Consider the following 12,358-nt stretch of genomic DNA (forward strand, 5'->3'; position numbering starts at 1 on the left):
TATATATTTTTGACATGTGGGCCACAGTAAGTGTTTAGTAATGTTAAATGCAAATGCATTTAAAAATAACCATCAGGTTTTTGGGAATTGCCCAGAATAACTCATTTTCTTGTATTAATGTTATTCCTTCACAGCAATTATTGGCTCTGCTGCACATTTGCACAAAATGGTGGCTGACTGGGATGGCGCAGATGAAAATAGCGACCAGTTATTTTACACAAACATTTTTCTAGACCCTGTGAAAAGGGTAAGTAGCACAGGTTAATATATCTCTAGCTAAAATATTGATCATATATTGTAGCAAATAAACTAATATTACAGTGATCCTCTTTAAGATTATTATAACATTTAAATCTGTTTCACAGTTCTTAAATGTATTGTATTTTGTTTCTATCAAGGAGAAGATTAATATAACCTTAGATCACAGATGCCGAATTTTCCAAAATCTGCACGGATCAGCGGGTGCGTAAGATCTACAAGTTTCTTATTTTTTTTATATTAAAAATACTGAATTAATTATTCAACCATTTTGCTACAAAAGAAAAGACATATATTTTGGTATTAGTGTGATGGACAAAATGTTAATATTTCCGCCATTTGTGTTTATAACTGTTTACTTAGCTTAATAGTACATTTTTTAGGTTCCATTTAAATTTTTAAAATTTTATCCATTAAAGAGACACGAAACCCCACATTTTTCTTTCATGATTCAAATACACATTCCAATTGACTTCTATGATCTAATTTGCTTTATTCTTTATATATCCTTTGTTGAAGAAATAGCTATGAACATGGGTGAGCCAATCACACGATGCATCTATGTGCAGCCTTCAGTCAGCAGCTACTGAGCCAATTTAGATATGCTTTCAAAAAAGGATCTCAAGAGAACGAAGCAAATTAGATAATAGAAGTAAATTGGAAAGCTGTTTAAAACTGTATGCTCTTTCTAAATCATGAAAGAAAAATTGGTTTTCATGTCACTTTAACTTAACTATAATATATTATATATATATAATCACTACCTCTCTATCCTCTCTCTAATCTCTCTCTCGTTTAAAATCCTCCACTATGCACAAAATATAGAGAAAATAACTCATTATGTAGTTCATTGACAAAATCTAGACAGGCCAGAAGGCTTGTTTTCCCACAGAAAACCTCTGAATTACATTGTTTCCAACGCAGCAAAGGATTCTGGGTACGCTATGCAAATTAGGTTCATAATGACACACCTTTTTACTTCGTCTGCTTTTCATCAGATTCCCTTTACACCAAATTCAAACCTTCTCCCAGCTGATGAGTGGCAAAAACCACGATCAGTCTGTCCTTGGATGGTTATGAATCACTGCACTAACCCTAGCTAAGCTTATAAACTGTGTGAACAGTGATGCTTTGGCGTTAAGGGAATCTGCTGAAAAGCAGACTTGAAGTAAAAAGTTGTGTCATTGTGAACCTAATTTGCATACCTTACCGAGAATCCTTTGCTGCATTGGAAACAATGTAATTCAGAGGTTTTCTGTGGGAAAACAAGCCTTCTGGCCTGTCTAGATTTTGTTAATGAACTACACAATGAGTTATTCTCTCTATCTATCTATCTATCTATCTATCTATTTATCTATTCACAATGACACACCTTTTTACTGCAAGTCTGCTTTTCAGCAGATTCCCTTTATTCCAAAGCATCACTGTTCACACAGTTTATAAGCTTAGCTAGGGTTAGTGCAGTGATTCATAACCATCCCAGGACAGACTGTTTTGTGGTTTTTGCCACTCATCAGCTGGGAGAAGGTTTGAATATGGCGTAAAGGGAATCTGCTGAAAAGCAGACTTGAAGTAAAAAGGTGTGTCATTATGAACCTAATTTGCATAGCGTACCCGGAATCCTTTGCTGCATTGGAAACAATGTAATTCAGAGGTTTTCTGTGGGAAATCAAGCCTTCTGGCCTGTCTAGATTTTGTCAATTAACTACATAATGAGTTATTTTCTCTATATTTTGTGCATAGTGGAGGATTTTAAACGAGAGAGAGGATAGTGATATATATATATATATATATATATATATATATATATATATATCTCATGAATACTTCCATTTTTTTTCAGTCTAGGGAAAACACAATGTTTCATAATGATTGTGTAACACAGAGATATGCTATATCTGTGCACTGCTGATCCAGGACCTTGTCATACTCTTGCAAACTAAATGCACTATGTAGTTTCAGGTCTCTGAGTTCTTCCTGAGATTTGGACAAAATTTGTGCTGATGTTTCTTCCCAGTAAAACCCTCTATAAATGTTACTTCCTTTTCTGCTTAAAAAAACATCATATTATCTGCACATTACTGCCAGCATTTATTGCTCCATCTTCTGCTTTTTCATTTGGCTTCCAGGGGATGTTGTGCTAAAATTTGAGAATGGACGAGTGAGAGCACGGAACCTTCAGTACGACACGTTGCCGGTCTTGCTCCTGGGAGATGAAGAAACCAAGGTAAGTAGAGTACAGCTTCTCTGCAAAGGGAAAGCAAAGTCACTATTAATTCATTATTCCAACAGAGCATGCAATTGTTTACAACTTCCCAAATGATTTATGTTCTTCTTTGCTTAATTCACTTGGTATGAAAAGCATACCTAGGTAGACTCGACTACTGATTGGTGGCTGCACATACTGTATATATGCTTGTCATTGGCTCAATTATCTCCCAGTAGTGCATTGCTGCTCCGTCAACAAAGGTTAACAGGTTCATGAAGCAAATCTGATAATAAAAGTAAATTGGAATTTTTATTATTGTATAATATATGTGAATCATGAAAGTACAATTTTGGGCTTGTGATCTTTAATTTGTATTTTCCTTTCAACTTTGTGGTCGGGCTACTCCTCGTCCACATCTTTTTAGAAATCCTAATTAAACCAAACTTGTGAGCTGCCAGTCTCCAATTGTACAAACATAGAGTATAATAACCAACGTGCCCTTCAAGTCTGCCCATGCAAGCTTAAAGGGACATTAAACACATTAAGATGGTAATAAAAAGGATAAATGGTATACATAAAAAACCTCTGGAATATGCTTTATTTATTGTATCCCCTTTTCCTGCAATTCTATTCTAAAATTGTGAGCTTTTCAGTTTATTTTAGATGTGGATGCTGCACACTCTAGTGACCGTTTTATAACTGTCCCTAATTGGCCACAGCAGAGAAGGTAACCTGAGTTACAACATGGCAGCTCCCATTAGGCACTAAAACGTTTCACTTATTTTGTCACTATTTAAACAGCTAATGAAACTTTAAAAATACATCTACATGTTATTCTCAGACTAATATTTTCTTTGACTGCATCATTCTATCTAGCATTTATTTAGAGTTTAATGCCCATTTAAAGGGACATAATTATAAAATGCTGTTATTGGTTTCTGTATTTTAATATTGCACAGATGCTTGCCTCTAAATCTAGTCAAGTCCAGTAGCGTCACTAGGGGGTGCGGCCCGCACTGGGTGACACTCTCAGGGGAGGGGGGGTGAGACCAGGGCCAGACACATAATTGACAACAGTCCCATATCTGACATCTTAGTTCAGGCGCTTAAAATATATAGGAAAGAAGCCTGGCTAGCAGCTCAGACTCTGTTAAATGAGCCCAGCAAACACCCCTTCCCCTCTTTGCTCCCTCCCCCGTGTCAGACTGATGTGTGTGTGTTTTGAGCAACAGACTGAGGTATGTGGATTAATCATCAGCAGGTACCGCCCCCTCGTCCTCTCCACCATGCAGACATCAAGGAAGTGATTTTTCCATGGACAGTGCTGCGGAATATGTTGGCGCTTCATAAATAAAGTATAATACTGTAGGCTTTTGAAGCAAAAGCGTGGTACAGAAGGTAGGGGGCTGGCATTGGTGTTAGTTAGAGTGTAAGGTGTGGGACTGTGCTTGTCACAGAGAATAGAGACATTTTTTATACAGTTGTATTGCACATGTATTGCACAAAGACAGACTTGATGGAAAGCACTGACAACTTGTAAATTAACATACATGACAATTAAGTGCAACTACACTGGGGATGTAAAAAGTAGCTTAAAGGGCCAGTCAAGTCCAAATTTTTTTTTATGATTCAAATAGGGCATGTAATTTTAAACAACTTTCCAATTTACTTTTATTACCTAGGAGGTTCATATGCTAATTTCTTAGACCTTGAATGCCACCTCTAATCTAAATGCGTTTTGACCGGGGGGTTTTTACCACTAGAGGGCGTTAGTTCATGTGTTTCATATAGATAGCATTGAGCTCATGCACGTAAATTTACCAAGTAGTGAGCACTGATTGGCTAAAATGCAAGTCTGTCAAAAGAACTGAAATAAGAGGGCAGTCTGTAGAGGCTTAGATACAAGGTAATCACAGAGGTAAAACATATATTAATATAACAGTGTTGGTTATGCAAAACTGGGGAATGGGTAATAAAGGGATTATCTATCTTTTAAAACAATAACATTTTTGGTGTTGACTGTCCCTTTTAAATATACATGCCATTTGTAAAAAAAAAACTTTTACCCAACTATAACCAATGGTAACATTTACACTACCAAATGGGGAAAAAAACATCAAAAATAGGTATAGTCAATCCTTTACAAACATAACAATTATTAGCATTGCTTGTGTGTGTCTGTATCTTATATAGAGAAAGCATAAACCTTCCCCTTACTTTATCTTATATATTCTAACCAAAAAAAGTATTTAGCAGAAAAGTTTTCTCCAAGATGGAGACTTTCAATTAACTCACTCACTGCTGACTTTGAACAGCTTAAAACAGACAGCATTATGCATATAGTGTTATTTGGATACATTACTTTACACAGTTAAAGGGACAGTCTACACCAGAATTTTTATTGTTTATTTCCCATTGCCTAGTTTTGAATAACCAACATTGTTATATTAATATGTTTTACCTCTGTGATTACCTGGTATCTAAGCCTCTCCAGACTTCCCCCTTATCTCAGTGCTTTTGACAGACATACAGTTTAGCCAATCAGTGCAGACTCCTAAATAACTCAAGAGGGGTGAGCACAATGTTATCGGAATGACACACATGAACTAGTACTCTCTAACTGTGAAAAACGTTCAAAATGCTCTGAGATAAGAGGCAGTTTTCAACAGTTTAGCAATCAGTTTGAGCCTACCTAGGTTTAGATTTTCAAAAATACCACCAAGGGAACAAAGCAACATTGGAAAGTTGTTTAAAATTGCGTGCCATGTCTGATTCATGAAAGTATAATTTTTACTAGACTGTCCCTTTAAGCTGATCTGTTTAAACAATTGGCAGCAGCTGAAAATAAGATTAACTGTGCAGTGTAATGTACCCAAATTACAATGTATGCAGCCAGCCGTGAGTGCTCTGTTTTAGGGACAGTTAATGTGAAATCCCCTAAGAGAACAACAGTCTAAAACAAGCCCACCCAACAAAAAAAAGAGACCAGTGAAGTACTGAGAAAGAAATTAACTTTTTTCCCCAAACAACAAATAACTATAAGATACATTCAAAACACAGTTAAGACATTGTCCAGGATTGCACAACTTTCTTTATATCTATGATAACAACTTGTCTGTGAACAGGATGGGTTAATATAATATTCTGCTAGAGCACTATAGCTTTGACATCTTTATTTTACTGAGTGCTGTTGTTTCAAGTGTGAAGTATTTTAAATACATACATGCACACTCACTAAAGACATCAGGCATACAATACACTACACACACGCATCACACATATATACACACACACACACACACACACACACACACACACACACACACACTCTCACACATATACATCTCACACACACACACTCTCACAAAGCACACACATCACACACACACTCTCACACATATACAAACACACACTCTCACACATATACATCTCACACACACACACTCTCACACACACAAATATACAAACGCACGCATCACACACACTCTCACACACACATACACATATACAAACACACACATCACACAAATCACACAAAATACCCACTACACACGCATCACACATATACACACACACACACTCTCACACATATACATCACACACACACTCACACATATACATCACACACACACACACACTCTCACAAAACACACACACACACACTCTCACAAAACACACACACACACACACTCTCACAAAACACACACATCACACACACACTCACACATATACATCTAACACACACACACTCTCACACACTCACACATATACAAATGCACGCATCACACACACTCTCACACACACTTACACATATACAAACACACACATCACACAAATCACACAAAATACCCCCTACACACACAATCACACATGCTACAAATATACACAAAAGACACTCATCAAGTTGCATATTATTATTATTATTATTTACTTTTAAAAATATTGTTATGTCTATATGACACTAGCTCAAGAAGCATATATATAATATATGGCTGATGTTAAAGCTCCACATTAGTAAAATGGGTTTGGGGTGACACCATGTGTTACCGCACCAGGTGACACCAACCCTAGTGACGCCACTGGTCAAGTCCACTTGGAAGACACAATGCATTACTGAACCATGTCAGGACTTTCTCAGTACATTAAAGGAACAGTCTACTCCAGATTATTTATATTGTTTAAAAAGATAGATAATCTCTTTATTACACATTCCCCAGTTTTGCATAACCAACACAGTTATATTAATACACATTTTTTTACCCCTGTGATTACCCCTTATATTAGATAAGAGGCTTCCTTCAGGGGCTTAGAAATCGGCACATGAGCCTACCCAGGCTTAGCTTTCAACAAGTAAATTGGAAAGTTATTTAAATTTGCATGCCCTATCTGAATCCTGAAACTTTAATTTTGGCTACACTGTCCCTTTAAATGTACGTTTAACCCCCTTTGCAGTTTCTTAACACACAGGAGTAAAAATAAAACGTTTCACCTTTCACCTCTCCTGCGTCTGTGTTCAAACGGACTATGAACAGATGTTGCATCCACTCACCAAATTAATATCCTGAGCACAAATTGCAAAATCCATGGTGCAAGGAAATAAAGGTGTTCCCATCGGAGCGTCAGAAATAGCAAATAGTCAAAATCTCTGCACATAGCACAAACCGAGAGCAATTAAAGGGACATTGAACCCAAATTTTTTCTTTCGTGATTCAGATAGAGCATGCAGTTGTAAGCAACTTTCTAATTTACTCTTATCTATTTTTCTTCATTCTCTTGCTTTCTTTATTTGAAAAAGAAGGCATCTAAGCAATTTTTTTGTTCAGAACCATGGAAAGCGCTTGTTTATTGGTGGGTGAATTTATCCACCAATCAGCAAGAACAACCCATGTTGTTCACCAAAAATAGGCCGGCATCTAAACTTACATTCTTGCATTTTAAATAAAGATACTAAGAGAATTAAGAGAATTTGATAATAGGAGTAAGTTAGAGAGTTGCTTAAAATTACATGCTCTATCTGAATCACAAAATAAAAAATTGGGTTCAGTGTCCCTTTAAACAGCTTTATTAGTAAAATCAACACGAACAAACAAGAAGTGAAACATTCCACCAACAGCAGAGTCGGGCGTGTTTCATTATACATGACGCCATTATTAACTAAACACACACTGCGCGATTCTCAAACGCTCTTTCAAAATTATCTCGTCAATCCCTCATAAACATTTAGATAGGCAAATTGTAGCATGAGAGCTATTTATCTTGCTAGATGGGGTTCCGGGTGTGATCTAGAGACACTCACATTACAATATAGTGCTTAAAGAATGGTTTTGTGTAATTTTTCTCCATGTCAGCAGGTTTTTGACAATCATTTGTGCAATAATAATTTGCTGTAGCATTAGCATTGTTGCATTATTATGTCCCTTTAATTCATTCTCAAGATAGTCTTCTACATATCCTGGGGATTCTTGAAATCCCTTACAGTGTTTGTTCTGTTCAAATTTGTTCATTCTCTTGGTATTGTTTGTTGAAGGAGCAGCAACTCACTACTGGGAGCTATCTGAACACACTGAGTGAGCCAATGAGAAGAGGCAAATTTGAGCAGCCACCAGTCAGCAGCTAGCTCCCATTAAAGCATTGCTGTTCCTGAGCCTCGTGAGGTATGCTTTTCATGAAGAGAAGGAAGCAACTTAGATAACAGAAGTACATAATAATAAAGCTGTTTAAAATTGTATACTCTTATCTGAACCATTAAAGAGAAATATTTTGAGTTTCAGGTTTTTTTAACACTTTTTAACAAGCCCCCCCCCCAACCCATTTTTAATTTCTAATTCTATATAGCAAAGGAAGTAAAATCTTCTAAATCAAAGGAAGTAAACATGCATAGATCAGCTGTAGTATAGTAAATCATTTCTTATGTATAAATACATTTTTCTCTTTTTTTTTTTTTTTTTCTCAGCTTCAGCTGAACTATATGGGAAACTATGTGCCGCGTGTCTGGACCTTTGAATCGGGCTGCAATATTTGTGATGAAGGGTTGAGGAAACTCACAGGACTTGAGGTTTGAAAATATTTGTGTTTAGTTTTCTATGAAAAGATTTTTCACAATTGCTTTTAGGACCAGTCAACATAGTAGATTTGCATAATCAACAAATGCAAGATAACAAGACAATGCAATAGCACTTAGTCTGAACTTCAAATGAGTAATAGTTTTTTTTTTCTGACAATTTTAAAAGTTATGTCTATTTCCACTCCCCCCTGTACCATGTGACAGCCATCAGCCAATCACAAATGCATACACTTACCATGTGACAGCCATCAGCCAATCACAAATGCATACACGCTTATTCTGTGAATCCTTGCGCATGCTTAGTAGGAGCTGGTGACTCAAAAAGTTTAAATATAATAAGACTTCACATTTTGTTAATGGAAGTAAATTGGAAAGTTGTTTAAAATTACATATTCTATCTGATTCATGAAAGTTTAATTTTGACTTGAGTGTCCCTTTAAGTAAATGTTTCAATCCTTTTATTAATAATGCTGCATTTTATAGGCAAGTATAAGGCATTTGTATACTTTAAGAATATAGGACACATTTCTCCAAAACCAATAGAAAATACAATATATGCCTTTTAAGTGCCTGAATAAAACTCATCACAAAATTAACCACATCATAAAATAAAATTTCTCCAATAATTTATTGTATAAATTAATGTCTAGTGGTCTTTATCGAGATTCAAAAGCCCAAAGTAATAAAAGCAAACCACGTAATATTATTCATTGGTAAATCTTGTAATGTAAACATTAGCTCTGTAAATTTAAAAAGAACATTAATTTAAAATATGATATTGTGCAAATGAAAGATCACTAATTACACTTTATAAAATCATAGCATTATTATCTTACTTTCATACACCTTTTGATCAAATTCCTAAATGGTTTTGAACAGGTTCACCTAAAAATACCAATCAAAAGATCAAATTAGATATTATTTATTGATACATAGCCCAAATGCGCTCTTTTATTTGCAGCGTAAATTGTATGTTTCCTCTTTTATTTATTTGTTTGTTTGTTTGTTTGTTTGTTGGAATTCTGGGATAGGAAACACCTTCTTTGATCTATTGCAGGAGGACTCTTTCCCTTTGGTGGTAATAGGAGTCTTTATTGAGCAGCCAACACCGTTTGTCTCTGAGTTCTTCAAAAGACTGAACAACATGGATTACCCAAAAAAACGACTTCAACTTTATATTGTCAACCATGTAAGTGAACTGATGTAACAACGTTCTATGTGTATAGCAGCTATTGTGTTTTGTGCACATTTTATTTGTACACTGTTTGTTGTGTAGAAGTATCGCGTGTTTTAATTGTTTTTTCAATAGAATTGTCATTTTTTTAAACTTATTGAAACTATAAAAAAAGAGACTGTTCAAATTGTGTTTGTTTTATAATGGAATAAAAACATCTGTGACATTTTCCCCATCATTTTCACATCAACAATCCCAGAGTTATTATCTATGTCAAGTCTACTCTGCCTGCTGTAACTGTTGTTGTCTTTCTCTGTATCACAGTAAAATGGTGGGTGAAAATCTTACTATTTAAAATTACCCAATCAGAATATAGTAAGATTTAAAAGGCTGCCAGCATTTTACCAGTTAGGGTTAAACTCTTGATTGCCAGAGAGAGCATTGTATTGAAACGACAAACAAGTAGTTAACAATATTTAAATATTTAGCATAGGTATTAGGTGCCACTGAAATGTTTCAATAGTATATTTTACTGAATAATTCTTCACTTGGATTCAGCCCTACAAGTTGTCCCTGGAATACTGATATGTAGAATAAGCAAACTTTTTATATATATATTTGTAGGAGCCTTACCATCAGGCACACGTGGAAAAGTTCCTGCAAGGTCATGGCACAAAATACAGTTCTGTGAAAGTTGTCCGACCAAATGAAGTTTTGCACTTTGCAGATGCTCGGAATTCAGCAATGTAAGTTGAATGTGCACATGGAATATGAAAGATTACAGTAATAAAATACTTAGAAAATATCTAGGTGAATTTTATGCCTTAAAGAGACAGGGCGCCACAAATTTTTCTTTCACTATTCAGATAGAACATACCATTTTAATCGACCTTCCAATTTACTTTTATTATCAAATTTGCCTAATTCTCTTGATATCCTTTGCTGAAGGAGCAGGAATGCACTACTGGGATCTAACTGGACACATCTAGTTATCCAATCAGAGACAAATAAGTGCAGCCATCAATCACCAGCTGGATCCCAGTAGTGTAGGATATGTACATATTCTTTTACAATAACTGAGACCAAGAAAACAAAACAAGTACAACAATTATGTGAAATATTTAGTTGTGACTTTCTCTGATAGATTTGTGTCTATTTAAATCTCAGTATATAACATCTCGAATGCTTTGAGAGCTAAACTTTTATGATGTGAATTGTGTTGTCAAGAACAACAGCAAATGTAGCAAAATACTCTAGTGTGTTCCTATCTGCTTAGAACCTTCTGCCTATGGCTCTTGTTTTAATAAAGCCTGGCATGATACAAATACCACAAAGCTGGAAGGCAGAGCTTAAAACTCCATTTGTTCCCTACTTTTAAATTTCAGTTTTTCTTTTTTTTTTCGTTTCAATATTTCTTGGCTTAGTTTCTATAAATGACTTTCAGTAATTAGTGTTGCATTAGCACTTCCGTGGTCCAACATTGTTTTGTTTAAAATTGCAAGTTTACTAAAAATTCACTGAGAAAACTGTAGTTCAGACAGTAATTGTGTACCTAATGTTCTGTTATATTCCCTTTATATTTAATTTGCCTGGTTTTATTGTCTGTAAATATTCCTGTGTTCATCCTGTGCTATACTAATAATCCGTTTCTGTGTAACCTTATACACCAGGTGATTGGCTTATATAAAGATAAGGGATATCTAAGCTAATGTTAGCTACATAATTATATACTGCTCATTCATAAATGATGTGAAGTACTCATCGTTTTATTCTCCCACAATGTGCATAATATTTCCTTCTAGGGACATGTGCCGACAGAACCCAGACTGTGAATACTACTTTAATATCGATGCCCCTGTGGTTCTGAAAAACGCCAGTATTCTTCGCAGTCTTATAGAGCAAAACAAGTACGTTGTGGTCTAAAAAAAAACAAAATTTTGGGAAAGTTATATGATATTGTTGTACTCTTTTTGTTGTACTATTTTTTTGTCTCTCTTGTTTAGGTCAATAATTTCTCCTCTTGTAAGTCGTCTGGAAAACCTGTTTTCAAACTTTTGGGGTGCAGTGAATTCAGAGGGGTATTATGCTCGTTCCGAGGATTATATAGACATTGTCCAGAGACAGCGAATGTGAGTATATTGAGTACAGCATTGGAAAAAATATATGTATTATTAGGTCTGTTTGTAATTTGTAACCCCCCCCCCAAAAAAAAACCCCCAAAGTAATACCAATTAAAATATCAGTTTGGTTAGTGTGTCAGATTCTATTTCAGCCTTGCTGAGTATATGATGATTTTATCAGTTTGTCAGTCTGCCAAGTCCTGGATAAATAGCATCTGTTGTTTGCAGAGTGAGAATGCAGTCAGACATCGGTAACAGTATGTCAGTCAATTGTCACAGCAAACAAATGTAAAACGTCTTGTTAACACCTAAACATTTACACAACATTTCCGGCAATATTTCTTGAAAAAATCTTTGTAAAAATAACTAATAGTGAGTTCTGTGGGTTGACCTAAGCGCCTGATGGGGACCTGTTAACCTGGGAGTGAGGAACTCCTAGCTGTTACCCGTAGAAAGAAGTGTAAAGGTAAGAAAACCCAGGCGCCTACCCTAAGGAGGCTAGGTGTAATGTGTGGGAAACCAGATGAATGGCT

The 12,358-nt window shown here is 35.5% G+C and overlaps 1 protein-coding gene across 1 annotated transcript in view; it reads left to right on the forward strand.

Annotated features, from left to right (window-relative positions):
* PLOD1 (procollagen-lysine,2-oxoglutarate 5-dioxygenase 1) overlaps window positions 1-12,358 on the forward strand; it is a 55,274-nt gene that overhangs the window by 13,316 nt on the left and 29,600 nt on the right. Inside the window, exons 5-12 of the mRNA XM_053691532.1 lie at window positions 135-247; window positions 399-462; window positions 2,388-2,485; window positions 8,421-8,522; window positions 9,589-9,720; window positions 10,330-10,451; window positions 11,508-11,612; window positions 11,709-11,834. Of these exons, the coding sequence (XP_053547507.1) occupies window positions 135-247; window positions 399-462; window positions 2,388-2,485; window positions 8,421-8,522; window positions 9,589-9,720; window positions 10,330-10,451; window positions 11,508-11,612; window positions 11,709-11,834 (862 nt within the window). The remainder of the gene's footprint in view (window positions 1-134; window positions 248-398; window positions 463-2,387; window positions 2,486-8,420; window positions 8,523-9,588; window positions 9,721-10,329; window positions 10,452-11,507; window positions 11,613-11,708; window positions 11,835-12,358) is intronic.

This window comes from Bombina bombina, chromosome 8, assembly GCF_027579735.1.
Source record: "Bombina bombina isolate aBomBom1 chromosome 8, aBomBom1.pri, whole genome shotgun sequence".
Classification (NCBI taxonomy): Eukaryota; Metazoa; Chordata; class Amphibia; order Anura; family Bombinatoridae; genus Bombina; species Bombina bombina.